Below are 26,974 nucleotides of genomic sequence, written 5' to 3' on the forward strand. Positions count from 1 at the left end.
TTCTCTATACAATAATTACAAATTTGGGGGACTCGCATCCTCCCTGCTGGCCTGGTATCCCCTGGAACTCCTCACTCCAATCACCCAGCAGTTTCTCAACTTTGTGATGATTTTAAAGCAACACACAGTCCGTAGACATTGTAGTTCAATTTTTGATCTTTCTGGGGCTAGAGCTGTGTAATCTTGACTAGGGTACCTACAGCTGAGGTAACTCTCAGACATGGGTAAAAAGGCAGCCTGTGGGGTGAGCAGCCAATATGCTACACTATATGGTAAGGTGTTGCTACCTAGGGTGCTTGGCAGTCTGGTTAAATTCCATGCATTTTCACTTTCAACTCAACAGCAGACTTACTGGGATGTGATCTCATCCACTGAGCAGCTTCTGTACAGAAGCTTTCAGATGAAGATACCAATCCAGAGTAGCTAGCTAGGTGAAGGACACAGAGACCAATCCCAAGTAGGAAACTTCCATGCTATCAGGACACATCACCCTCTGGCTTATTGGCATGTGATTACCTACCAGGGAGCTCACTAGAGCTTAAGTGTGGAGAATCTTTCTAAAGCTTTCACTACTCAGCCATGATTGGGTGAATCATTAGCTCCAGGCTGGAGATTCATCTCTGTTCCTTGTCTCCTCTCTGGAGGTTGTGTTGATAAAATGTGACTCAATGTCTCAACCCTGTAATCATAGGGTTGGTCACTCTGGCACAGACCAGCCCTATCTCAAGTCTTCTCTTTAGCATAAAGAAAGATGGTTCATGAGGACACTGAATAATAGAGATGCTATCTCGAATGGGGAAATTTAAGGACTAGTGATTGTTCCCCTAGGACTGAGGCTGCTAGTGTTTATCCCGCAGCCCTGTGGTCCTGCTGGCTGCGAGCGTGGCACTGCTGTCCTCTGTCCACAGTTCCACCCTGCCCAGAGGAAGAGGGTTCAGGTTGCAAAGCCCTGCTCCCCTGAATTGCTCACCCCCCCGCCCCCCGTTCTCCTACCTGCAGCCTGACTTCGACGACAGGAGAGTGGGTCGTCCCAGGTCCATGCTGCGTTCCTACAGGCAGATGTCCATCATCTCTCTGGCCTCCATGAATTCTGACTGCAGCACCCCCAGCAAGGTCACCTCAGAAACGTAAGCCTTCGCCTGCAGCTTCCAGGCTTCCTTTCCAGTCACTTTAAAGCCTTTCCCCAGCGGGGACCTCAGGCAAGTCTTGGAGTCACTCAGCATGCCGCCTTGGCTGGCAACATTTTTTTAAGCATCCTGGACAGCTGAGACAGGTTGGTGGCTTTCCCAAGAACACAGAACTCACTACAGCCGTCGCTCAATCCCCTCCTGAGCTGCTACTGGGCCTCTTGCCCACTCATGCAGCCAGCATCCCTCTCCTGGCCTGCACTGTAAATGGTTTTTCCTCTGCTAGGGGTCCAGTGCTTGCCACATTGTTCCCATAGCAGCACGTCCCCCCCCCACACCGCCAACACCTTCCCCTACCAAACTTTGCTGTTGGCATCACAGGTACCATGTGCCCACCGTTCAGGCACCAGGACCACTGTAACCCCCTTACTGAGCGAGTGGGAGCTCAGGGAAGTTGAGAGACTCATCAGGGACATTCAGCTAAGAAGCAGCAGTGTCTGGGTTTGAACTCAGATCTACATTCTAACCAGTTCCACCAACTTGTTGTGTCTCTTGATTTTAGAAGTCCAATCATTCTAACCTTCATTTTGAAAGTCTGTGGATGAGTGACGTTCACTTGGCTATCAAGATAAACTGATCAGGGCCCAGCCATGTGTGATAGCTCAGTCAGCAGGAAGGTCCTCTAAGGTCCTCTGTGTCCCTATCAGGAATTAACTACAATCTCCGCTGCTCCTCCCCTGCCCTTCAGCTTTGACCTAGAGACAGCCCCACCCAAGACTCCCAAAGTGGAGGAGGAGCCCATCTCCCCAGGGAGCACTCTGCCAGAGGTCAAGCTGCGGAGGTCCAAGAAAAGGACCAAGAGGAGCAGCGTGGTGTTCGCGGATGAGAAGGCAGGAACGGAGTCAGACCTGAAGCGGGTGAGCAGAGGTGCTGGGTTCTCCTCAGTTCTTCAGAGCATTGTGCCAGGCAGCCCAGGTCTCCTGAGTGGGTGAACTGGAGCCTGGCTCCCACACTACAGTGGGTCTTAGAGGATGGAGGCTGCTCAATATGAGTCCTGGGTACACTCAAGCTCCACAGCAGAATTTGAACCCAAGTCATCGGACTCTAGAGATTGAACAACTGATACAGGGGAAAGCAGCCACCTTGGCCCACAACCATGTGTGTGTATATATATATATATATATATATATATATATATATATATATATATATATGCTTATATGTATGTATATATATACATGCTTATATGTATGTATATATAATGAGTTTGAGGGCAGCCTATGCTACATAGTGAGTTTCAGGGTAGCCTCATCTACAGTTTGTCCTTAGCTCAAAGAGAAGTTCAACGTTAATAATTACTAATGAAGAGATTTGGCATCACACAGCCCTGAGTTCAAGGCAAAGTTTTATTGAAAGTATGCTGCAGACCAGCAAGGGAGTGAGCCTGAGCCATTACGGCAGGCAGGGGTGAGGCTGGATGAAAGGGCAGGGCCAGCTGATGCCTTCTAGTGAGGAAAAAAAAATCAAACCATCAACTTCCTAGTGGGCCTCTGAAAGACAGGCACATCTTCTATGCTCCAGGACTCCAGAACACCGTTCACCTGACAGTCTAACTGAACAGACCCTCTCCAGCACTCCTAGTGTTATATAATATGCAGCCTATACAAACATACCAGGCAGATCAACATGGAATGGTATAAATAGATATAAATGGACCAAATAGATTGACTATGCTTCCAGGCCCATAGATGCCCCTTTACGTACTTTGCCCTGACCTTTGAGGAGTTATATTTGCCTTATGCTAACTCCTTATGGTCTGTTTTATTTATTTATTTATATTTTTGTATGTGTGTGTGTGTTTTGTGTCTTTGTGTGTTATATCATCTAGCTTTCTAGAAAGCAAGAGTTCATGAGTGACACCAATCTCTCAGAACATGCAGCCATCCCCACCAGGGTGTCTGTCCTTTCTCAGATGAGCTTTGCCAGCCAGTCCATGCCCACCATCCCAGGTATGTATTGCCCACTGCCAACCTGGGGAAAGAGGTAGTGTGGGTTGCTAGACTGTCAGGGAGAGGAAAGATGAGAACTCCTTGTCTAGGGCAAGGCAGGCTGGGTGTGTGTGGAGCCAGAAGCCCATGGCTTCTGCACTCTCTCAACACCTCCCATTAGGAGGGCTGTGTGGTATGATCAAGCCTTACTTGGAGCAGAAGGGGAAGTCTGCTGTCCTTCTGGGGACAAATCCCTACCATGAATCCGTGCATTTATAGGCATCAGACTCCTTCAGGCTCAAGGGTGTGCCTTTGGCATCTATCTAAGACCCATGGCACATCTGCTGACCAGGAAGACCACTTCAGAATTTACAAAGCTTCCCATAGCATCAGATGGCTGTGGTGTGCAGTGTATAGATGATGCCTGTGCCCATGTCTTACCATACAACAATACAGGACAGCCCCCAATCCCTTTCCATTAACAGAGGAAGACTCATGTCCAGTTGGGAACTCAACATCTATGCATCTAGTTCTGGTGTGTGCAGCTCCATGCAAGGCTCTGGGCAGCAGAACAGAACAAGGCAGTTCTGATGCTGCCCCCTTGGGGCTGAACAATGTATGACAGTAATGGCAGTAAAGACATCTATCTGCTCCCACCGGAGTAGCCTAGAAGGGCAGAGCTCCTGCCCTAACTCATTATCCCCACCCCTACCCCATGGCACCCACCCATGATGTGGACAATGCCACCATATTCATTGTGAGACATTCAAACCAGTGAACTGAATGTCAGGCTCCTATACAGACCAAGTAGTCAGTGGGAAGTTGAGATCAGTCTTAGCACACTAAAGACATCAGCCATAGTGACCCTGGGCCCTCCCTTTCTCACCCCCCTTTCCATTCTGATACATTTGGACAAGGCTTTGCAAAGGGTCAGGAGACAGAACCACCCAAAGAAGAGCCCGAGGCTTAAGATACCTACCCACTCACTCACATCTGGGTCCCTTCCAGCCCTCACACTCTCAGTGGCAGGCGTGCCTGGGTTGGATGAGGCCAGCACATCTCCCCGCCTGAGTCAGACCTTCTTCCAAGTCTCAGACAGTGACAAGAAGACCCTGAAAAAGAAGAAAGTCAATCAGTTCTTCAAGACCATGGTGAGCATGCCAGTGGAGAGAAAGGGAATGCTGAAGGGGGGCGGGGAGAGAAAGCAACTGAAGGAGAAATGGGGAGGGTCTCCAAGTACACGTGTGTATATTTTTTGTATGGGGGTATGTGCCTTTGGCTACTCCCCAAGGACTGTGGCCAGGGATCCTAAGGCTGGGGCAACTGTCTAGCCACGCCCATCATGCAGTGCTCCTTGGGGCTTCAAGTAACTCCTCTGAGCAAGACTGACCCTGGTTCTGGTGAAGCAGGGGCTTCTGGGACCTCAGAACCAGTGGGTGCCTAGCCCTGACTTAAGCTCTCCTTTGAGCTCCTCTCTGAGCCCCAGCAGCCAACTATCTTCAGAAGCCAATAGAACTTTTTTTGGGGGAGTGGGGGAGGAGGCAAAGCACTTTCCTATTCTACTTACATTCCAAAAAAAGTCCTTCAAATTAGAAGTTGGTTTTGAATTACTGGCTCTTGAAGTCCCACCTCCTGTTGTCACCCTGTCAGTCCTCGTCTGGGATCAAGAAGGTACGGACACATTTCCGATCCTCCAGGCTCTATGAATCAGAGCAGAGATACTATAAAAATCCCAGGTTGCCTGAGAGGCTGTGTGAGTGAGTCAGGCACCACGCTAAGCACTTCTCCGTCATTAGTCTGTTTGATCCTTCCCTGTTCTAGAATGGTTTTTGCCAGGCTCATGGAGTCAGCTAAGCTATGTGCAGAATTCACACAGCTAGCAAGAGGGTCTATAAAATTTCCCCAAATCAGCTTTCTGGCAAAACTCAAGGTCATCGCAACTCCTGATCATTTGTCTTTAGGCCTAAGTCAAGGTTGTGGGGTCTAGGGTGCTCCCTGATGCTGCATATTCAAATCCCATCTTGCTGATGAGTTTGTGTATTTTCCCACAAAGCTGGCTAGCAAGTCGAGTGAAGAAAGCAAGCAGATCCCAGACTCCCTGTCCACAGACATGTGAGGCGCTGCTGAGCTGACCACTGTGGGAGCTCCAGCGGGGAAGCATGCATGTGACCTTGGAGTTCCACAAGGAGACAAGGCTTTAAAAGAGGCAGATGACCCCAAGAGGTGCCCAGAACTCAAGTGCTGACAAGCCTTGCATCTCCCATGGCCACCACAACAGTGATGGATGACTCAACAGACCAAGAAGCCCCACCATGGGTTCTTGGACCTCAAGGGGCCAGCAAGTGCCCAATGAATGTTCTCCCCAGCATCCAAGGGACACACGTCATAACTCAAACTCACAGCTAGGAGGAGCTGTCTTCTGTTTCATTCCTAAGTCTCGGCACTTAAAAGAACTGTTTTAAAAATGTTCTATTTTCGCTTAGCATTTTTGTACTTTTACATTCTTTTAATAAGCCCCTTGCTACTTGATCACCTCTGAATTGCCGCTCTTTCTTACTGGCATTAAAAATGATCCCAAGACTCAAATGAACCTTGTTGCTGAGTCTCTTATTGAAGGATTGGGGAGAAAGTTCCCCGGGGGTGGGTGGGGTGGGTGGGGTGGGGACAGACCCAAGGGACTACAGCAGTATAGAAGGCTCATATTGACTCCTCTCAATTCCATGTTTTCTCTCCTGGTTCAAGCAAACTCATGAATCTTCTCTGGTGTTTGTGGATCCCTAGTAATACTCCTTATGGGATAATCAAGGACACATACCCACAGGCAATATATATATATATATATATATATATATATATATATATATATATATATATACACAAGTGTATAGAAGACCCTGGTGTCTTTGGAGCCACATCCTAGGGTATTAGGATACCGATAAACCCCACCCAGAATTTTCCTCTTACTGCCTGACAGGAAAGACTTTTACATCCAGCCTGTTACCTGACCGCAACCTTCAAGCTGTGTTGGAAAAGAAGGTCTGAGGGCTGGTGGATTCATGGTCCAGCCTCCAAGTTCTATCAGCAGGTCAGGAGTGGTGACTGTCTTGGAGGGACGTCTACCGGTGAAATCATGGGGATGTCCTTTGTCAGGTTTCTCAGATGAGACCAAAGGAAGAGGAAGGGAACTGAGAACCACTCCAACCTCTCCCACCCCAGAGGACAGGGTTGTGTAGAGAGGGAGCCGAGCATAAGGCTGTGCTTTTGTGGAAGTCAAGTGAATGCCAGTGTAGTGTTCAGAACTAGGGGTGGATGGACATTTCTTAGATGCTAAGTCCCTAGTGTCCAGTGAAGACTAGGATAGAATGATTTTAAAAATTACTTCCTAAATCTTTTATTCGATATAATTTATTTACATTTCAAATGATTTCCCCTTTTCTAGCCCCCCCACTCCCCGAAAGTCCCGTAAGCCCCCTTCTCTTCCCCTGTCCTCCCTCCCACCCCTTCCCAGTTCCCCGTTCTGGTTTTGCCAAATACTGTTTCACTGAGTCTTTCCAGAACCAGGGACCACTCCTGCTTTCTTCTTGTATCTCATTTGATGTGTGGATTATGTTTTGGGTATTCCAGTTTTCTAGGTTAATAACCACTTATTAGTGAGTGCATACCATGATTCACCTTTTGAGTCTGGGTTACCTCACTTAGTATGATGTTCTCTAGCTCTATCCATTTGCCTAAGAATTTCATGAATTCATTGTTTCTAATGGCTGAATAGTACTCCATTGTGTAGATATACCACATTTTTTGCATCCACTCTTCTGTTGAGGGATACCTGGGTTCTTTCCAGCATCTGGCAATTATAAATAGGGCTGCTATGAACATAGTAGAGCATGTATCCTTATTACATGGTGGGGAATCCTCTGGGTATATGCCCAGGAGTGGTATAGCAGGATCTTCTGGAAGTGAGGTGCCCAGTTTTCGGAGGAACCGCCAGACTGCTTTCCAGAGTGGTTGTACCAATTTGCAACCCCACCAGCAGTGGAGGAGTGTTCCTCTTTCTCCGCACCCTCTCCAACACCTGCTGTCTCCTGAATTTTTAATCTTAGCCATTCTGACTGGTGTAAGATGAAATCTTAGGGTTGTTTTGATTTGCATTTCCCTAATGACTAATGAAGTTGAGCATTTTTTAAGATGCTTCTCCGCCATCCGAAGTTCTTCAGGTGAGAATTCTTTGTTTAACTCTGTACCCCATTTTTAATAGGGTTGTTCGGTTTTCTGGAGTCTAACTTCTTGAGTTCTTTATATGTATTGGATATTAGCCCTCTATCTGATGTAGGATTGGTGAAGATCTTTTCCCAATTTGTTGGTTGCCGATCTGTCCTCTTGATGGTGTCCTTTGCCTTACAGAAACTCTGTAACCTTATGAGGTCCCATTTGTCAATTCTTGCTCTTAGAGCATACGCTATTGGTGTTCTGTTCAGAAACTTTCTCCCTGTACAGATGTCCTCAAGGGTCTTCCCCAGTTTCTTTTCTATTAGCTTCAGAGTGTCTGGCTTTATGTGAAGGTCCTTGATCCATTTGGATTTGAGCTTAGTACAAGGAGACAAGGATGGATCAATTCGCATTCTTCTGCATGCTGACCTCCAGTTGAACCAGCACCATTTGTTGAAAAGGCTATCTTTTTTCCATTGGATGTTTTCAGCCTCTTTGTCGAGGATCAAGTGGCCATAGGTGTGTGGGTTCATTTCTGGATCTTCAATCCTGTTCCATTGATCCTCCTGCCTGTCACTGTACCAATACCATGCAGTTTTTAACACTATTGCTCTGTAGTATTGCTTGAGGTCAGGGATACTGATTCCCCCAGATTTTCTTTTGTTGCTGAGAATAGTTTTAGCTATCCTGGGTTTTTTGTTGTTCCAGATGAATTTGATAATTGCTCTTTCTAACTCTGTGAAGAATTGAGTTGGGATTTTGATGGGTATTGCATTGAATCTGTATAGTGCTTTAGGCAAAATGGCCATTTTAACTATATTGATTCTACCGATCCATGAGCATGGGAGGTTTTCCCATTTTTTGAGGTCTTCTTCCATTTCCTTCTTCAGAGTTTTGAAGTTCTTGTCATACAGATCTTTCACATGTTTGGTAAGAGTCACCCCAAGATACTTTATACTGTTTGTGGCTATTGTGAAGGGGGTCATTTCCCTAATTTCTTTCTCAGCCTGCTTATCCTTTGAGTATAGGAAGGCCACTGATTTGCTTGAGTTGATTTTATAACCTGCCACTTTGCTGAAGTTGTTTATCAGCTGTAGGAGCTCTCTAGTGGAGTTTTTTGGGTCACTTAGGTAGACTATCATGTCGTCTGCAAATAATGATAGTTTGACTTCCTCCTTTCCAATGTGTATCCCTTTGACCTCCTTATGTTGTCGAATTGCCCGAGCTAGTACTTCAAGTACAATATTGAAAAGATAAAGAGAAAGGGGGCAGCCTTGTCTGGTCCCTGATTTCAGTGGGATTGCTTCAAGTTTCTCTCCATTTAGTTTGATGCTGGCTACCGGTTTGCTGTATATTGCTTTTACTATGTTTAGGTACGGGCCTTGAATTCCTGTTCTCTCCAAGACTTTAAGCATGAAAGGATGCTGAATTTTGTCAAATGCTTTTTCAGCATCCAATGAAATGACCATGTGGTTTTGTTCTTTGAGTTTGTTTATGTAGTGGATTGTATTGATGGATTTCCGTATATTGAACCAACCCTGCATTCCCGGGATAAAGCCTACTTCATCATGGTGGATGATCGTTTTGATGTGTTCTTGGATTCGGTTGGCAAGAATTTTATTGAGTATTTTTGCATCGATGTTCATAAGGGAAATTGGTCTGAAGTTCTCTTTCTTTGTTGGATCTTTGTGTGGCTTTGGTATCAGCGTAATTGTGGCTTCGTAGAAGGAATTGGGTAGTGTTCCTTCTGTTTCTATTTTGTGGAATAGTTTGAAGAGTATTGGTGTTAACTCTTCTTTGAAGGTCTGGTAGAATTCTGCACTGAAACCATCTGGTCCTGTGCTTTTTTTGGTTGGAAGACTTTCTATGACTCCTTCTATTTCTTTAGGCTTTATGGGACTGTTCAGATGGTCTAGTTGGTCCTGATTTAATTTTGGTATTTGGTATCTGTCAAGGAAATTGTCCATTTCCTCCAGATTCTCCAGTTGTGTTGAGTACAGGCTCTTGTAATAGGATCTGATGATTTTTTGGATTTCCTCAGTTTCCGTTGTTATGTCTCCCTTTTCATTTCTAAGTTTGTTAATTTGGATACTTTCTCTGTGCCCTTTGGTCAGTCTGGCTAAGGGTTTATCTATCTTGTTGATTTTCTCAAAGAACCAGCTCCTGGTTTTGTTGATTTTTTTGTATGGTTCTCTTTGTTTCTACTTGATTGATTTCGGCCCTGAGTTTGATGATTTCCTGCCTTCTACTCCTCCTGGGTGAAATAGCTTCTTTTTGTTCTAGGGCTTTCAGGTGTGTCATTAAGTTGGTAATGTATGCTCTCTCCATTTTCTTTTTGGAGGCACTCAGGGCTATGAGTTTTCCTCTTAGCACTGCTTTCATTGTGTCCCATAGATTTGGGTATGTTGTGTTTTCATTTTCAGTGTGTTCTAAAAAGTCTTTAATTTCTTTCTTTATTTCTTCCTTGACCAAGGTATCATTGAGTAGAGTATTGTTCAATTTCCACGTGTATGTGGGTTTTCTATTGTTTCTGTTGCTATTGAAGACCACTTTTATTCCATAGTGATCAGATAGGAGGCATGGGATTAGTTCGATCTTCTTATATTTGTTGAGGTCTGTCTTGTGACCAATTATATGGTCGATTTTGGAGAAGGTACCATGAGGTGCTGAAAAAAAGGTATATTCTTTTGTTTTAGGATAGAATGTTCTATATATATCAGTTAAATCTAATTGGTCCAAAGCTTCAATTAGTTTCATTGTGTCCATGTTTAGTTTCTGTTTTCCTGATCGGTCCATTGAGGAAAGTGCAGTGTTGAAGTCACCCACAATTATTGTGTTAGGTGCAATGTGTGCTTTGAGTTTTAATAAAGTTTCTTTTATGAAAGAGGGTGCCCTTGCATTTGGAGCATAGATGTTCAGGATTGAGAGTTCTTCTTGTTGTATTTTTCCTTTGACCAGCAAGAAGTGTCCCTCAGAGTCTCTTTTGATGACTTTGTGTTGAAAGTCAATTTTATCTGATATTAAAATGGCTACTTCAGCTTGTTTCCTGAGACCATTTGCTTGTAAAATTGTCTTCCAGCCTTTTACTCTAAGGTAGTGTTTGTCTTTGACCCTGAGGTGTGTTTCCTGTAAGCAGCAAAATGTAGGGTCCTGTTTACGTATCCAGTCAGTTAGTCTGTGTCTTTTTATTGGGGCATTGAGTCCATTGATGTTAAGAGATATTAAGGAATAGTGATTGTTACTTCCTATCATTTTTGACGTTATTTTTTGAATTTGATTGCTTAACTTCTTTTGGGTTTGATGAAAGGTTACTATCTTGCTTTTTTCTGGGTGAAGTTTCCCTCCTTGTATTGGTGTTGTCCTCCTATTATCCTTTTTAGGGCTGGGTTTGTGGATAGATATTGGGTAAACTTGGTTTTGTCGTGAAATATCTTAGTTTCTCCATCTATGGTGATTGAGAGTTTTGCTGGATATAGTAGTTTTGGTTGGCATTTGTGTTCTCTTAGAGTCTGCATGAGATCTGCCCAGGACCTTCTAGCCTTCATAGTCTCAGGTGAAAAGTCTGCTGTGATTCTGATAGGTCTTCCTTTATATGTTACTTGGCCTTTTTCTCTTACTGCCTTTAATATTCTTTCTTTGTTTAGAACATTTGGTGTTTTGATTATTATGTGACGGGAAGTATTTCTGTTCTGGTCCAGTCTGTTTGGAGTTCTGTAGGCTTCTTGTATATTCATGGGCATCTCTCTCTTTAGGTTAGGGAAGTTTTCTTCCATAATTTTATTGAAGATATTTGCTGTCCCTTTAAGTTGTAAATCTTCACTCTCATCTATGCCTATAATCCTTAGGTTTGGTCTTCTCATTGTGTCCTGGATTTCCTGGATATTTTGGGTTACAAGCTTTTTGCATTTTGCATTTTCTTTAACTGTTGAGTCCATGGTTTCTATGGAATCTTCAGCATCTGAGATTCTTTCTTCTATTTCTTGTATTCTGTTGTTGATATTTGCATCTCTGTCCCCTGATTTCTTCCCAAGGCTTTCTATCTCCAAAGTTGTCTCCTTTTGAGTTTTCTTAGTTGTTTCTACTTCTGATTTTAGATCCTGAATGGTTTTGCTTAGCTCCTTCACTTGCTTGTTTGTGTTTTCCTGTAATTCTTTAAGAGATTTTTGTGTTTTTTCTTTCATGACCTCAGCCTGTTGACCAAAGTTCTCCTGTATTTCTTTAAGAGATTTTTGTGTTTCGTCTTTCATGACCTCAACCTGTTGACCAAAGTTCTCCTGTATTTCTTTAAGTGTTTTTTGCATTTCCTCCTTGTTGGCTTTTGTATTCTCCTGGATTTCTTTCAATGATTTTTGTGTTTCCCTTGCAAGGGCTTCTAACTTTTGATCCATTTTCTCCTGAATTTCTTTAAGTATGTCCTTCATGTGTTCCTGTACCAGCATCATGACCAGTGATTTTAAATCCAAATCTTGTTTTACTGGTGTGATGGGGTATCCAGGACATGCTGGTAGAGGAGAATTGGGTTCAGATGTTGCCATATTGCCTTGATTTCTGTTAGTGATGTTCCTGCATTTGCCTTTTGCCATCTAGCTCTCACTGGTGTTACTTGGTCTTGTCAGTGCTGGACTCACCAGTGCAAGCTGCCCCTTCCCCGTTGGCCTCTGGTGCACAGCTTACACCTTGCACTGCCTGTAGACAGGGTGCTGCTGTCCAGGCTGTTCAGATCCCGAAGCAGGCACCTGAAGGCTCCCGCTGGGGCCCGCAGGATTTATTGGAGCACACCGACTTCTCCCAGCTGGCCGCCTGGAAGCCCCCACTAGCCTCTTGAGGTACCTGGAGATGTGGTGCGGCCACCCAGGCTGATCTGAAGCGGAGAGAGTTGACCTGAGGGCTTCTGCCTGAGGCCTTGCCCCAGATTGTGTCTGTGGACCAGATGAAACCCGTGTGCACCCCCAGGGAGCTCCGAAGGTGTATGCTGCTGTGACCTCCCCTGTGTTCCGCTCACTCCGCTGGGCAGCCGATTTCCCCAACCGTGCTGGCGCACACTAGGTTAGCCTTGTCATCCAGGCCCTGAGTCCAGGCAAAAGCCTGGGAGGCCAAGGACTGAGCAAAGTTCCCCTAGGGCTATGACTGTTAATTGGGTCTGCCAGGTGACCCGGATGGCGGGCGTGTGCGTCCGCGCTCCCCGAAAGCACCGGGAGAGTCTGTTGTGCTAATAACCTCCTGGGCGGGTTGACACACAGATGGCCTACCAAGCAGCCCAGTTCTTGGGGTCAGTCCTGTGCCTTTTGGGGCCTAGACCCCCGTTTTGTTAGCCTCAGGCTACGCTTGTTAGCCGTCTCTGCCCTCCCGAGCACTCTGGGTCCTGTAGGCAAAATGGCGGCACGTGCGCCGGCCAGGGCAAAAAAAACTCCTGGCTGGGTTGGCGCCCCGATGGCCACTCAAACAGCCCAGGGCCTGGGTGCAGGCCAACGCCCGTCAGGCTCAGACCCCTGCGGTGTTGGGCCTAGGATTATGTTTGTGTACCTCAGTCTGTCCGATCTCTGGAGCCCGGAATCAAGATGGAGGTGAGCCTCTCCTGACTGGCGGGAAGCCGAGTTCTGAAGTGGCTTCCGTGCAGCGAAAGGCTCCACAGAACCGCAGCTGCTTGCCGCCCGGCTGGTCAGCGAAGGTCAGTGGTCGTGGGCGCAGGGCCTAACTGGACCCTGTGTCGCCTTGGTTCCACCACTGATGGCCCTTCAGCTGGACCAGCTACTGCTGCCGCCGCCGCCGCTGCCGCCGCCGCGCCCTAAAAATTACTTCCTAAATCTTAATAGGTAACCATAAAATGTGGGCATGATTATTACCCAGATGGACAAACTGAGGCACAAGCAGAAGTGACCTAAGAATAGGAAATGCCAACACTGGTTCCAGCACTCAGACAGGAGGCTAAATTCTTCCCCATTACCTAATACTCCAACACCCTTTAGTGCCCAGGATATCCTGAGTTCTGGTGACTTGTGTCATGCTGGTCTCTCCGGGATAGTGTTTATGCTCCTTCTCCAAGTCTCAGGTCCTTTCTCTGCTCTAGTTTTCTAGTTTTATCTTACTATGGTAGCCGGGAGTGGAGGGCAGCAATTGGAAAGCTTTGGGTTCCTAAAGTAAGCAGAGATCAAAATGCCTCTAGCCACTGCGCAACAATCCAACTCAAAACATGAGTACAAGACCCCAGAAAAGTCGAAGAGAGGGACCACATCCTTATGGCCCTCATGCAGATGTCAGCACCATGTGGCCCTTGGTCTGCCTGACATTTCTTTCCATTCCATTTTCTCTTCAAGTTCTAAGTTTGAACTCCATGGGTCTGCTTTTCTCCATCATCACAAACTAATGGAATCCCAGTGTTTAACCTTCAAACAGAAGCGCTTCCAATGACAACCAGGGAAGGTATCTCAACAAGTAAATGAAAACAATTCCCCATTCCCTGTAACTCCAGACAGACAGGAGTCTGATGTAGGCCTTCGGAATCAATTGCTTCTCACCAGGGAGGCTTGTAACCACACAGATTCAGAGGCTGCTTTTATGGTTGTAACTGGAGGTTCTGTTCCTCCAATCACTTTGCTGCTTTTTCAACAGGCTGCTATAATAATAACATCCCTAAGTTCTGTCTTCATAAAAATTACCAATACCTTTGAATTTCCTTACTAGCTCTGAAAGGGACCATCAACCTCTATTTCTTTTCCTGTAAAACACAGAGCAAAAAGTGAAAACTGTAGATTCCTGTTCACATAGCACTCAAGTGTTAAATCACTTCTGAGGACTATCCTTGTAGGGAAACTATGTTTGGCTACACACTAATATGCACAACCATGCTAGTAGAGACAATGACAACTAGTTGTCACTACTCCTCAGCTTCCATTGGCCAGGGACTCACTCTGCTTGTCATTTTCTTAAATCAGTCCTACAAGGGAGATGCTAGGGTGTCAATCAAACTGCTGTGAAAACTCAAGAGTCTTAGTTTCTTTATTGCTACCATCACTGAATATCTGAGACTTAGAAATTAAAAAGGAAAAAAAGAAAAAGCATCTTTCTTATAGTTCAAGATGCAGGGAAGTTCAGGAATGCAGTGTTGACACTTGCTTGGGATCGAGTGAGACCTTCTGCTGCACCATGGCCTAGAAGGGAGAGTCACTGAGGCAGACAAATGTGTTGGGTTGGGCAGTTCTTCTGGCCAAGCCACTAATGATCAATGGGGTCCTCATCTTCTGGCCTCATCTTGTCTTAATAACCACAAAAGGTCTGACGTCCTCATATGACCAATACAAGGACTGAGGATTCAGTTGATAATGCATGAGCTTTGGAGAAAGTCATGCAAACCACTCCAGAAATGGAGTGTTTGTAATGTGCCCTTGTCACCAAGCAAGAGGCATACCCACCTCTTAATTTACTTTTATATTTGACAGCCTACTTCCAGGTGTACCTGATGCCTCTGAATTGTAGGCCTGGTCTGTCCAAAACCAATTAGTAACGTCTAGAAGATGCCCTATCTTCAGAATCCCCACAGGAAAGGACTACAGGGTAGTTTGCTTGGAAGTGGGGCCCAGATAAGAGAAAAACAGCTTCAGAAATAACACGATAAAGGAAAGGCTTGGTTTTAGCTCATGACTTCTGAGGGATTTCAGTTTGTTATGGTGGGGAAAGCATGACCATGGGGCAAGTGTGGCCCAGGGGGATTGGCTGCAGTTGTTGACATGGTAGCCAGCCATCAAGATAGAAAGCAGGAGAAACCAAGAGTAGGTAACCTTCAAAGTCCCATCCTTAGCGACCTCTTCCACTAGCCAGACCCCCACTTCCAGAAGGCTCTACAACTTTCCAAACAAGTGAAACTGGTGGTCAATTATCCAAACCATCAATCTGTATGGGACATACTGGATACAAACGATGACAGATCAATTAACCCAACCCCCCCCTCTCTCTCTTCAGTGAACTTGCTCAAGCCCAAATCACTGAAATCAGCAAATCAGGTTGACCTGACTCCAAGTCTTTCTAGGTGATCTCCTCAGAAATGTGCTCTAATCATTCTTTAAGTTTCCTGCCTTCAGGACACAGATAATGTCCCTCTACATTTTATTATGATCTAGGCTACCAAGTCCCTCTCCTAAAGGTGCTTCTTAGCATTATCTTGAAGCATGAAATGGAAGTCAGCATTCCTTCTTCCAAATTTCAGGCTTATGTCAGGAAGTGAGGAAGAAACTGAAGTATTCCAACACCTTTCCGAGTAGATAAAAATGAGCATGGCTTCCTTTTCCAGACCCTAGTACACATCTGTTCATTATTCCTACCCGAATATGCCTATACCTACGCACCTACGCAAATAGCTTCAACTAACGAGAAAACAGACCTTCAGATCATGACTAGAGCCCATAGCTTTATGGTTAGCATGCTGTACTCTGCTTTGCAGCAAGCCACAGGGAGATTGTGCTGATAATGCATCACAGAGCAGACTTGCGGACAGGATGGATAGACAGGCTCCCCTTGCCACATACTGTATATGGGAATTAGAATAGAAGGGATGTATTTGTACAGCCTCCCCTTCCACAAGTCTATTGTTTCCCAATCATTCACCAGTACATCCTACTGAGGGTATAAATCTGTGTTGCTCGATGCCATATCCAACAGGGTGGTAATGTATTCATGGCCAAGGTTTGTCTGAGAAATCAATAATTGGGGCAGCCAGTGGTTCTGCAGCATCAAATGGGAGGAGCAAACCCAACCTCTCTAACAAGTGACTGCTGGCCCTGTGCAGGAGCACAGGAGCTACTTCAGAAGCAGTTGACTGCACTAGGCGCTGGTGCAGAGCAGGGCCAGAACAGGCTGCTGGAATCCCAGCAAACCACACTTGTGAAGGCCAGAGTTGGACTAGGTTAGGAGATGCTCTAACACAGTCAAGAGCCTTGGAACTCTCCTGTTGCATTCTGCTCCTGCAGGTCACATGCTCCTTCGTTTTTCTGATCAAGTCTATTTAGTCACCTATAGGTCACATGATCCTTTGTCTTTCTGGTCAAGTCTAATTAGTCACATTCCACTTGAAGGTTGTGGCCAGTTATGACCCATATGCAACAGAAAGCAATATTTGTGATACAAGCTACAGTGTCATGGCCAAAGGACCAGGACTATAACAAACATTTGACGTTTTCTTTCTCCACCATCCACTTAATGTTTCCCTGACCTAAAATGGCATTTTCTCCACTTTGCATGGTTTGTCTATCTGGGTGACCCAAATCTCATACCTCCAAAGGGTCCTTAACTTTAGTTACCCTGCACTTACTGGTTTGGGCTAATTTTATCACCTGTTGACTATCTTTAGTGGTCTTGAGACTTCTCAGAAACAGGCCATGGAGCCTACTGGTTCTGAGCACACTCCTCTCTGTGCCTATTGGACCATAAAAGTCTAGGTCTCTGTTATCAGTCACTCAGGATTCACTCTTGGTCTAAAGGCATGAGAAGTCACAGCAGCTCGGTGGCAGTCGTAGCTCTATTCAGTGTGGAATTTACCATTTCCAGCAATTGAAGTCATTCCTCTTTCTTATCCTGCAACCAAGTCAGGTCAATTTGTGTCTGCAGTAGTTTGAATATGCTTGACCCAGGGAATGGTACTATTAGGAAATGTTGCTTTATTGGATTAGGCATGTCACTGTGGGTGTGGACTTTAATACCCTCATCCTAGCTTCCTGGAAGCCAGTCTTCTAGCTGCCTTCAGATGAAGATGCAGAATTCTCAGCTCCTTCTGCACCATGCCTGCCTGGACACTGCCATGCTCCCACCCTTGATGATAATGGATTGACCCTGTAAGCCAGCCACAAGTAAATATTGTCCTTATAAACATTGCCTTGGTCATGGTGTCTGTTCACAGTACTAAAATCCTAAGACACTGTCCCTTTTTAAAAGTCACATGATGATGTCACAAAGCCTAATACCTCAAGATGTGACCATTTTGGAAGTAGAGTCATTAATCCAGTTATCACTCAATATTACTGATTTCCCCACAGAAGGAGGAAATATGAGCACACATATAGGAAGACAACACATGAAGATGAATAATGACAGTTACTGGGAAAGCCAAAGTGGCCAGCAAGCCACATTAGGTAGAGGGAGGCATGGGCTAGATTTCTCCTCATGGATCTTAGAAAGAATCAGCCATGCTGACACACTGAACTTAGATGACAACTGTCCTTAAGCTATTCTGCTCTTGGTATTTGTTACAGCCTTCCTGGAAAACTAATACAGACCAGGGACTCAAACCAAAGCAGGTCTTTTGATGAGGTGGTAAAACAGGTCTCTTCTCCCATGATGTGGCGTCTTAGATTTCAGAGCTGTTGGAGATGTCTTTGACCCACCCTTCCCCCCTCCATTATTCATAATATTTTCTTCAGTCTGGAGCTGATTCCTTTATCAAGTCGTATGCTCCCCTCCACTGGTACCCAGCCCAAGCCTTCTAAAGGTTGTTCCACTTCCTACCCTATAGTGTGCATCCAAGTGACAAGGTTCCAGATAAAGCCAGTGACTCCCATGCCTCTCTTCCCATCCCCATAAAACTGTAATAGCAATAGGAATGTATGACACATGACATTCCACAGCTACCATGCTACTGCACAAGATGTCATCAGCATGGCGGAGCAACACAATGTTCCTGAAGTGTTCTTATAAACAAGATCTTGGTGGACTATTTTCCTGTTATAAGCAAGAGGAGCAGGAAGCATTCAGCATTACCAGGTGAGCAGCCATTGCCAAGCAGAAGAGACTGTCGATCTGTTCCTAACCAGCAAAGCCATAAAAGCTTCTGTTAGTGTGAATGGCTGTCCCTTCTCATCAGTCACACTCTCTTGAGACAGATTGATTGAATGGAAAGCCTATGGGGACCATTACTCCTAATTTTCAGGTCTTTGAAAGCATACTTTCTGGGACTTCTTTGTGTAGGAAATTCCACTCAGACTTCCTTTTATAATGGGTCTTACAGCACAGGTCAACAAACAGATATATGTGTATACCTCAAGGAGTCAGGAAAACCCTGATTTGCTCTCCATGGAGTCCCTCTAGCATCTGTACCAGAACAGAGTTTGGGGGTGCCCTGGTCTTGATGTCACTTCAGATTACTATTTACTAGTCTTTGAGAAATCCATACGTTCCTTTTTCCATGCTGTGATTACTAGCCAGAATTCCCCTTGGGAAAAAAATCAGAGGTCTACTTGCTTAAGATACAAGGGTACTACCAAGCCTTCTCTGAAGGAACTAGGCCTCCATACCCACTAGACATGCATCTGCAAGATGAATGAAGAAATTAAAATTTCCTATTGCCTAGTGCCATGGATGATTGTGTGTGTGTGTGTGTGTACATGTATATGTATATATGCATATACACACACATATGTTCTTCATTTATTTGACTTCTAGGAAAACAGGAGCCCATCAGTCAGTGTGGTTTAGAGCACTCTAATTTTCTGTCTTTTTGCTACATATTTATGGAGATATGATGGCTTAAATATAGCTACCCATCTCTCCCAAACTGGAAATCCATTATCTTCATTGATATCAGAAAATGTGGTTTCATGGTATCAGATTCAGCTATCAATACTGTTATGACTTGAATATGGAATGCTTTCCACAGAATCATGTACTGGGGCTTAACTGCCAGTCAATGGGCTTCCAGTGGTGTGGTTAGATATAAGGGCGGTCTTAGTTCCTTTTTTGTGACTGTGATAAGACACCATGACTAAGGCAACTCATAGAAGAAAGCATTTACTGAGGGCTTACAGTTTCAGAAGTAGCTGAGAGCTTACATCTTGAAATACAGCCACAAGGCAAGGCAGAGAGAGAGAGAGAGAGAGAGAGGAGAGAGAGAGAGAGAGAGAGAGAGAGAGAGAGAGAGCTTTTGAAACTTCAAAGCCTTTCCACCTCTTTTCAAATATACCTCTTAATCCAAAATCTTTCTATCAAATGGGGACCAAGCACCACAAATGATTTTAAAACTCCACCAGCATATATTGGTATTTGATGATATTTGTGGTAGGTGTTGAAAAACGGAGGTAGACACACTCCTTGGAGGAAGTAGATCCATGGGCTGTGCCCTGAAAACCTACATCTTGTCATCAGTCACTTCCTGCCAGTCCTGTGCATCCTGGCTACCACAAGTGAAGTAGACTCAATGAGGCCTTGATTGTCTTACAACTTTGTCTCATGTTCAACTATTCTGTCCATGTTTCAGCATAATCTCCTCCATAGCTGCACGAGATTGAGTCGCTTAAACTTCATAGCACCTGTAATAGCAGAATAATGCCCCAACCCAAAGATGTATGTCAACATCCAAATCCCCAGAGCTCCCGAGTGCCCTAGATAATGTGGCGAAGGAAGATTAGGGATGCAAGCAGAATCAACTAGCCAGAGCTTCTTAAAATGAAACACAAACCTCTGGATTACCGAAGGGCCCAGTGTCACCACAAGGTCTTTACAAGTGGAAACGCAGTGGCCAGGAGGAGTCATGGAAACTGCATGAGGGGATTTGGACTTGCTGCTACAGCTGGTTTTTTTAATATAGAGGAATGACTTCTAAGCTTGGGACATAACAGCCTCTTAGAGTAGGAAAATGCCAGAATCAGGCTCTCCTTCAAAGCCTCAAGGACAGAACCCATTACTGTCAGCACCCTAGTGTGTACTAGTTTTAGTCCCATAAAAGACCCATAAAAGAATTCTGTCCTATAGAACTAAGGAAAACGTTGAGTTGTTTTAGCTCATTGAATGAATGGGAGGCCACTTGTCACAGCAATGGGAAGTGGACACAGAGCCCTCTGAGTTGAGATCATGCCTTCTGTCAACCTTACCTGTCACTTTCTGTTTGGATGCTCCCCAGAGTGACCAGGAAGCCACTCAACACCATGGTTTCTGTGATTATCATTATCTGTAACCAGATGAGCACCTTGGCTACGTCGATGTCTCACTAACCACCACACCTGCCCATCATTTCGTACACAGTGTATAGGTTATGACACCACTATGCTGGGGATTATACTGACCTCACTACTAACAGGAACTATTGCTCCCAGCCTTGTGTGCAATGCAACTCCAAAATCTTATTCTGAAACGTGTTTTTGAAATCATGCATCAAGTCCCACAGAAACTCAACACTGAGTTTGATTTACAGGTCAGTTTCATAGGCCTCACTTCAGAGGTGGCTTCACTCTCAGGCTCCACCCCAAATAACTCCGCATCTGAACAAGAGTCTCAGGTAATTGGAGTAAACATTCAATATATAATCCAAGGATAATTTTGATTTTTTTTTTATTGCGGGCGAGGAATGCATGGACATGCAACAAAGAAGTGAAGCAGAGAAATGTGCTGGGGGACAATTCAGGATCATGCATCACTGTGCTGCCCAGAACCTTGCGACACACTGTATGGAGACAGCCAACTGCTCAGCAGATGTACTACCCATCCATTCTTGGCATCCCTGGACAGCTAGATGGAGAATGGTCCATCCCCTATTTCTCATAGGCCAAATTGAGACTTAACTAATTCCTTCCTAAGCTTCATCCTTCAGCCCCTTTGGCAGCTCTTGGGAAGACAGATTATAAAATCTATCATCATTCTTCATCTACTTATACGCCAAGATGCAGAGTATGCAGCTGGCCAGTGTGGCCATGTATGGCTCGCTAAGATAGGGAAATAATCTTCCCCCATCCAGATGGCTCATTGGCCCTACATGGTAGACTTAGCAGGTCCAAATAGACTAGGTTCAAATGACTCCCACCAGAACACACCTGACCACCTTAGCCAGGAAAATCTGTCACATTCAGTCTTCATTATACTTTAACCTGAACCTGTGTCCAGGATCTTTTTCACGGCCTGGCAATAGTATACCACCCCCACCAATGCCCCCACCCCACTCGGCTTGCTTGGATGCTTGAATAAGGGAGAATTCTCACTGAGGGACTAGGATGCTGAGGGCCATAGCCTTTGTCCTACCTTGATTTCTGTTGCTGTAATAAATAAAACCATTACCAAGAGCAACTTAGGAAGAAAGGGATTATTTTACCCTTCCCTGCCAGGTCACAGTCTATCTCTAAGAACAGCAAAGCTTGAAATAAAACAGGAACCCTGGGTAGGAACTCAACCAGAGACTGTTGTTTAATGATTTGCTCTTCATGGTTCCCTCTGCTTGCCTTATGACACAATCCAGGACCTACCTGCCCAGAGGTGAGACCACCACCAGTAGGCTGGGTCCTCTGCTATCAATCATTAATCAAGAAAATACTGTATAAACTTGCCTATGGTCCAGTCTGCCTGAGGCATTTTCCAAATTGAAGCTTCCCCTTCCCACCTGACTCCAGCTCTTGTCAAGTTGATAAAATGAACAAACAGACAGACAAACAAATAAACCAGATAAGCATAGCTCCCAAATTGAAGATGGCTTAGAAAATAGCCCTTTTGTCTTTTAACTGCACACAACTGGAGGCCTAGAGATTCAGGATGCAATCAGAGAACTATGACCTTGAGCTATGGACCTGACTTTGCTAAGCCCAATTTCTTCTTCTGTGGAGGGGGCCAAGAATAGATGGCTATAAGCCAGTCAGAGGGTCTGGGAGCACAAGCAATGGGAATTAGCCCCTGCCAATGGAAGGATCTCACTTGGTTCTCAACAAGCATGAGGACCTACCTGCCTGGTAGTTGTAGTGGCCAGTGTTGGAAGTGGCATCCTTGCTGGCTTCCCTGCATTTCTACCTACATCCCAAGGATGCACAGTCATCATTTCTCTGTGTCTGCAGGAGTTGGCTTCAGGACCATGATACTAAGACACAGACGCTTAGGTAGGCTCTTAGTATAAAATGCCATAGCATTTGCACATAATAAATACTCTTACATATATCGAATGACTTCCAGATTCTTTGTAATACCTGTGAATTCTACAGAAAGGATTGTTCTACATTTTATTTCAGGAATCATAAAAAGCTACATATAATCAGATGTAATTTTCTTCTGAATATTTTGATCCAAGGGTGTCTGGTTCCACAGATGAGGGATTTCAGTTATGAAGAGATGGCTACCTGTTTGGGTGCTGACATTCTCATTGTGGATATGAACACAGAGCCCCAAACCCTAATTTCTCTACAGGTGGTTTCAGCCAAGGTATTTTCGAGAGACCACTGAGAAGGATGGACTGCATCGCAGACATTGAGGAGAAATGAGTAATCAGTCCTGCTTAGAGGTACCCAAGCATATGCATCAAGGCTCAACTACTCCAAATCCTCCAGACATGCAGAAATCTGTAGTAGATGATACGGATACAGCAGCAACCAGGGAAGCTTCTGGAAGCAAGGGTGAGAACCCAATAATCACTGCATCATTAGGAAGGGGATGCAGATTACCACTGGCCCAGCTGTACTGTCTTGCCCAAGAAGACAATGTGTACTCCTGGAAAGGTCCAAACCATTCCATTGGCCAACGCAGAGGATTGCCAAGGTCATAGATCCAGAATAACCTTCCATTCCCTTTCCCAGAGGAAAGCTAATTGAGCAAGTGGTCCACGGTGAGTTTCCCACCATAGGACTTGTAATCATTCTGAAATTTAGGCTAAAGAATTGGAATACTCAGCACCCAACACCTCACAGATATGGACATGTGACACTTAACAATCAGGGTGCATTCCAAAAAGCACCCGGGAGGTTTTGTCACTGTGCAAATCTCAGGAGTGTGCTTGCCACAAACCTAGATGGCCTGGGCCAATCACTCCAGATGGGCTCTTGTTACAGTGGACAGACAGCAGAGGGAGAGGAAGAAGCCAACATATAGGAGATTACTGCTGGTGTCACAGCGCATACTGTTCTGCAGTTAATGTTATATAAGGAAGAGCACACTGCATAATAATGGTAAAGTACATAAACATAGCACGGCCATTTATCATAAAGTATTATGTGCTGTACATATTCTGGATAATATATGCTCAGATGACAGGCAGCGCTCTGTGTTTATACGCACCACACAAACACACAGAACATGAGTCCCTCTGGTATTATCACAGCTATAAGACATAGGGAGGCTGGAGGAATTCTCAGCTCCACTGTAGCCTATGGAGTTGCCACTGTGTGTGGGATGTGAATCATGTCCTTGACCAGAAGACATTACATGATGTGTGACTATATTCTGTACATGCACATGCATTAGTTTTCTCTGCAAGTATACTATTGCCTCACGTTAGTGATGGTTTGGGGTGTGGGGGGTAGTGAGGCCCACTTTGAGTGTCTGTTGGAGAGCTCCAATCTAGCATTTCCTTCCCAAGGGGTTCTCCTCAGGGTTAGCTTTAGATGAAAGAGTATGGATTAGTTAAAGAACAGAGGGATAGTGAAGATGATATAAAGGGGAAGGAGGAGGCAAAGGAGGAGGATGGAAGAGGAGGGTGATGGGGGAGGAGAGGAAGAGGGGAGAAGAGTAGGGGAATGGAGAAGGGGGAGGGGGAGGAGAGGGAAGAGGAGGGGAAGAGGAAAAGGACAGGGGAAGAGGGGGAGGAGGAGAAGGAGAAGGGAGGGGGAAGGAGAAGGGGAGGAGGGCAGAGAAGGCAAGATTGGAGCAGGGAGTGAGTTTAGGCTCCTCTTGAAAAAGAAAATTGAAGCCCACCAAACGCACAGAGCAGAGACCATTCCACCTTGCATAGTGGTTTATATTACTTCATCTCTTTAGAATTTATAATCAGCAATCCTTTTGGTAGTCAGGGTTCATAGCCCAAACTCTTATAAGAAGAAGCACGATTGACCATATTAGTTTTTTTCCCTTATATTTGACTCTTAATAACTCCAGTGAGAAATTTTTTGTGAGGTGAGTTATTTTATGACTGCTTCTGAAATTGGGTGAGTTCAGGCCCAGAACAGTACATGACCTAAAGAATCTATATTAACTACTTAGAGCAAATGATGCTTACACTGATGGTCCAGTTCCAGGGGATTCCCAGAATTTGATTTTTAAAGTAAGTTGACAACATTTAAAAGAAATAGAGTAGCAACTGAAAAACATACTAAATAAGCCAAACGGCACAAACACAGTGTAAATCTTAGGAGCTCCGTGGATCTGTGAGGACAGTCAAGACTCGAAGGCAGAATGGCTGCTGTTCACCTGTGGCCTCCCAGGCTGCGTTACTTCTTCCTTCAGTCTTTGCAACAGGTTCTAGAGATGAGAAATCAGAAGCTCTGAAGCTAAACAGCACCAAGACACTCAGGAAACACAGCCACAGGAATATAATTCAGACCCATGCAACCCAAACATGGCGAACTGCCTCCTATAGACTCCACCTCATTCCAACCTAGGATTTACAGTGTCATGGCAGAGAGACATGGGATTTTCCTTAAGGGGTGTGACTTATTAATAAAATGTTTGCCTTGTCCTATGAGCACCACGCTTTCACTTAGTCTCCTGCCCTTACTTAAACCATTTGCTCTGCCCTAAAACTTCCATTCAAGAATCTCTTTCCTGTTTTTAAAGAAAAGACCACCAGAGGGAGGTATTGACCTATGTTTCTTCTTCCTAAGCTCATTAGGCCATGAGAGAACACCAAAGCATGGAGAACACCAAAATAAACCTCAGCATAGGAAACACCCCAGCTAGATTTCTACCAACCTCTCCCCTGGGCATAGATATCATCCCTGTACTGAGTCCCCAAATATCTCAAGACGTGGCTCTTGTGAGTACTGCTAACTAGGCAGGGTAGGAACGCCAGGCAAGAGCTGGTTGCCTTTCTAGGGAGCCACTTGTAGAAAGGAGGCAAGCACTGAGACTATATTCCATCTCGCTGCATATGAGAAAGCTATAACACAATGACGTTAAACTAGTCCCGTCTAGGATTCCCCTATCACAACCCATTTCTACACCAAGAACCTCCTCAAAGCCTGGGGTGCTATTTGTGTTTCATGTGTAGAAAAGAGGACAAGCCCTCAGAGGTCCCATCAAAGGCCAATGCAGAGGACAGGCAAGGTGTGAGCCTCCTGCTGCTGTAACCACCGCTGGTGCTGGTGGGACATCAGCATCTCCCGTTACCTAAAGTTCCTGCATCCCAAATGAGAACTTGGTTTTATCATGTCTGCATCCTCACCATGTTGTCCTGAGGCAACACTTAGAAGCAGTTGGATTTCTCCACTTTACCCATGAAGAAAATGAATCCCAGAACCATTAGTCTACATCTTAGTATCTTAGGAGCAAGAGTAGAACTCAAAGTCTGGTAACAAAATCTGGCCTCTCTGTTTCCTATACTGCATGTGACCTACTGTCAGCCCCCAGGGTACAGGTCAGTTCTCACCTGTTTGGTTTTGTCTGTCTTTATGGTTGTTGACCTGCCCTGTGTCTTTGTACCTTGCTCTATGCAAAAGAACCAACTCCTCACTTCACAGTGCAGTCCAGAAAATTAAGTGAGCCATTGTTTGTGAAAATCCTTATTAGTGAGGTCCATCCTTTTGGTAGGTGAACTGATATCAGACCTCTTAAAGTTCACGATTGTCTACTTCTAAAAGTGTATGACTGTCGCTGGTCAGCTAGCTTGGGTAGTTATCTGTGAGGTAATCCTTTCTGCAGAGCATGAGACATCCCAGGCTTCTGGCCAATAAGGACAGCAGTTGAATGCTGGGAACAGTGACAGACCCTTCTCCTTTCCCTCCAGGGGCATTATACCCGAATGGCCAAAGCAAATAGAGGAAGACACAATGTTGGGCCTTTTGCCCAGAGCCTCTTCCCTTGTCATTGCCTGGCCTCCAGGACTAAGCATCCATCCTTCTCAAGACCTGCCCTTTGACATCTTCCAGGCTCTGAGCCTCCCCTGTATCACATGTCTTCTCCTGCATTAGCTCAGACACGGTCACTATTTGTGTCTCCCCTTTACAGATAAACAACGTGAGATCTTGTAAGATTAGGAAACTTGGCCAAGAGCATACAACTACCAAATGGCGAAGCCAGGTCCAATCCCAGTCCTGTGTTTGTAATGCTCTATTGTCTTGTCCCTGGTCTGCCACGTGGGGCTTGGACCATGTGAACTTTGACAGTCAGGAAGGTGTTTCTCTGTACTATATTAAATGAACTGCTGTCAGAGCCTTCCCTGGGACGACTCAGACCTACTCCTCAATCTTCTGTTTATATGTTTGTCTGCTTGCGTATTCCTATAATTAACCAGCACATGTTTCCACAGATTTGAATTTCACTTCCGGGAATTTTCAAAGAGTCTAACTTCATCAACAAATGAGTCATTTGAGTCTTTCCTCAGAAGTTCCAGGTCTGGCCAGGCAGCTCCTGCTGTCCATCTCCAGTGTCTGAGCCGTGAAACTCTGAAATGGACTCCCCTTGTCTAAGGGTTCACCCTGAAGCACGTGGGCCAGGGTGCAACAATTCTCGCCCTCAGCCCTCTGGGTACCTGATAAGACCTCCTCAGACTAGGCAGGCTTTCTAGGATGTCCTAGGGAGAAAACAGAACCATGTGTGACTAAGGAGACTCAGATGTAACTGCCTCTATAACTCATAGAGACCCCCAAAGAGAATCTGTTTGTCTGGCTCCATCTATGTGAACTGTGACACTGAACACATCCTCCCCACTTCTTTCTTTGTATTTTTTGTCCCTCATCCTCTGGTCCTTGGCTGCCAAAAGCCACCAATTAGCATGCA

General features: G+C 45.1%; 1 protein-coding gene across 1 annotated transcript in view; it reads left to right on the forward strand.

The window, feature by feature from the left end:
* Dock2 (dedicator of cytokinesis 2) overlaps nucleotides 1–5,701 on the forward strand; it is a 411,802-nt gene extending 406,101 nt beyond the window's left edge. The window contains exons 48-52 of the mRNA XM_052194849.1: nucleotides 1,000–1,127; nucleotides 1,876–2,044; nucleotides 3,016–3,136; nucleotides 4,124–4,266; nucleotides 5,169–5,701. Of these exons, the coding sequence (XP_052050809.1) occupies nucleotides 1,000–1,127; nucleotides 1,876–2,044; nucleotides 3,016–3,136; nucleotides 4,124–4,266; nucleotides 5,169–5,231 (624 nt within the window). The 3' untranslated portion in view covers nucleotides 5,232–5,701. The remainder of the gene's footprint in view (nucleotides 1–999; nucleotides 1,128–1,875; nucleotides 2,045–3,015; nucleotides 3,137–4,123; nucleotides 4,267–5,168) is intronic.
* Nucleotides 5,702–26,974: the final 21,273 nt, after the last annotated feature.

The sequence above is a fragment of the Apodemus sylvaticus genome, chromosome 10 (genome assembly GCF_947179515.1).
Source record: "Apodemus sylvaticus chromosome 10, mApoSyl1.1, whole genome shotgun sequence".
In the NCBI taxonomy this organism is placed as follows: Eukaryota; Metazoa; Chordata; class Mammalia; order Rodentia; family Muridae; genus Apodemus; species Apodemus sylvaticus.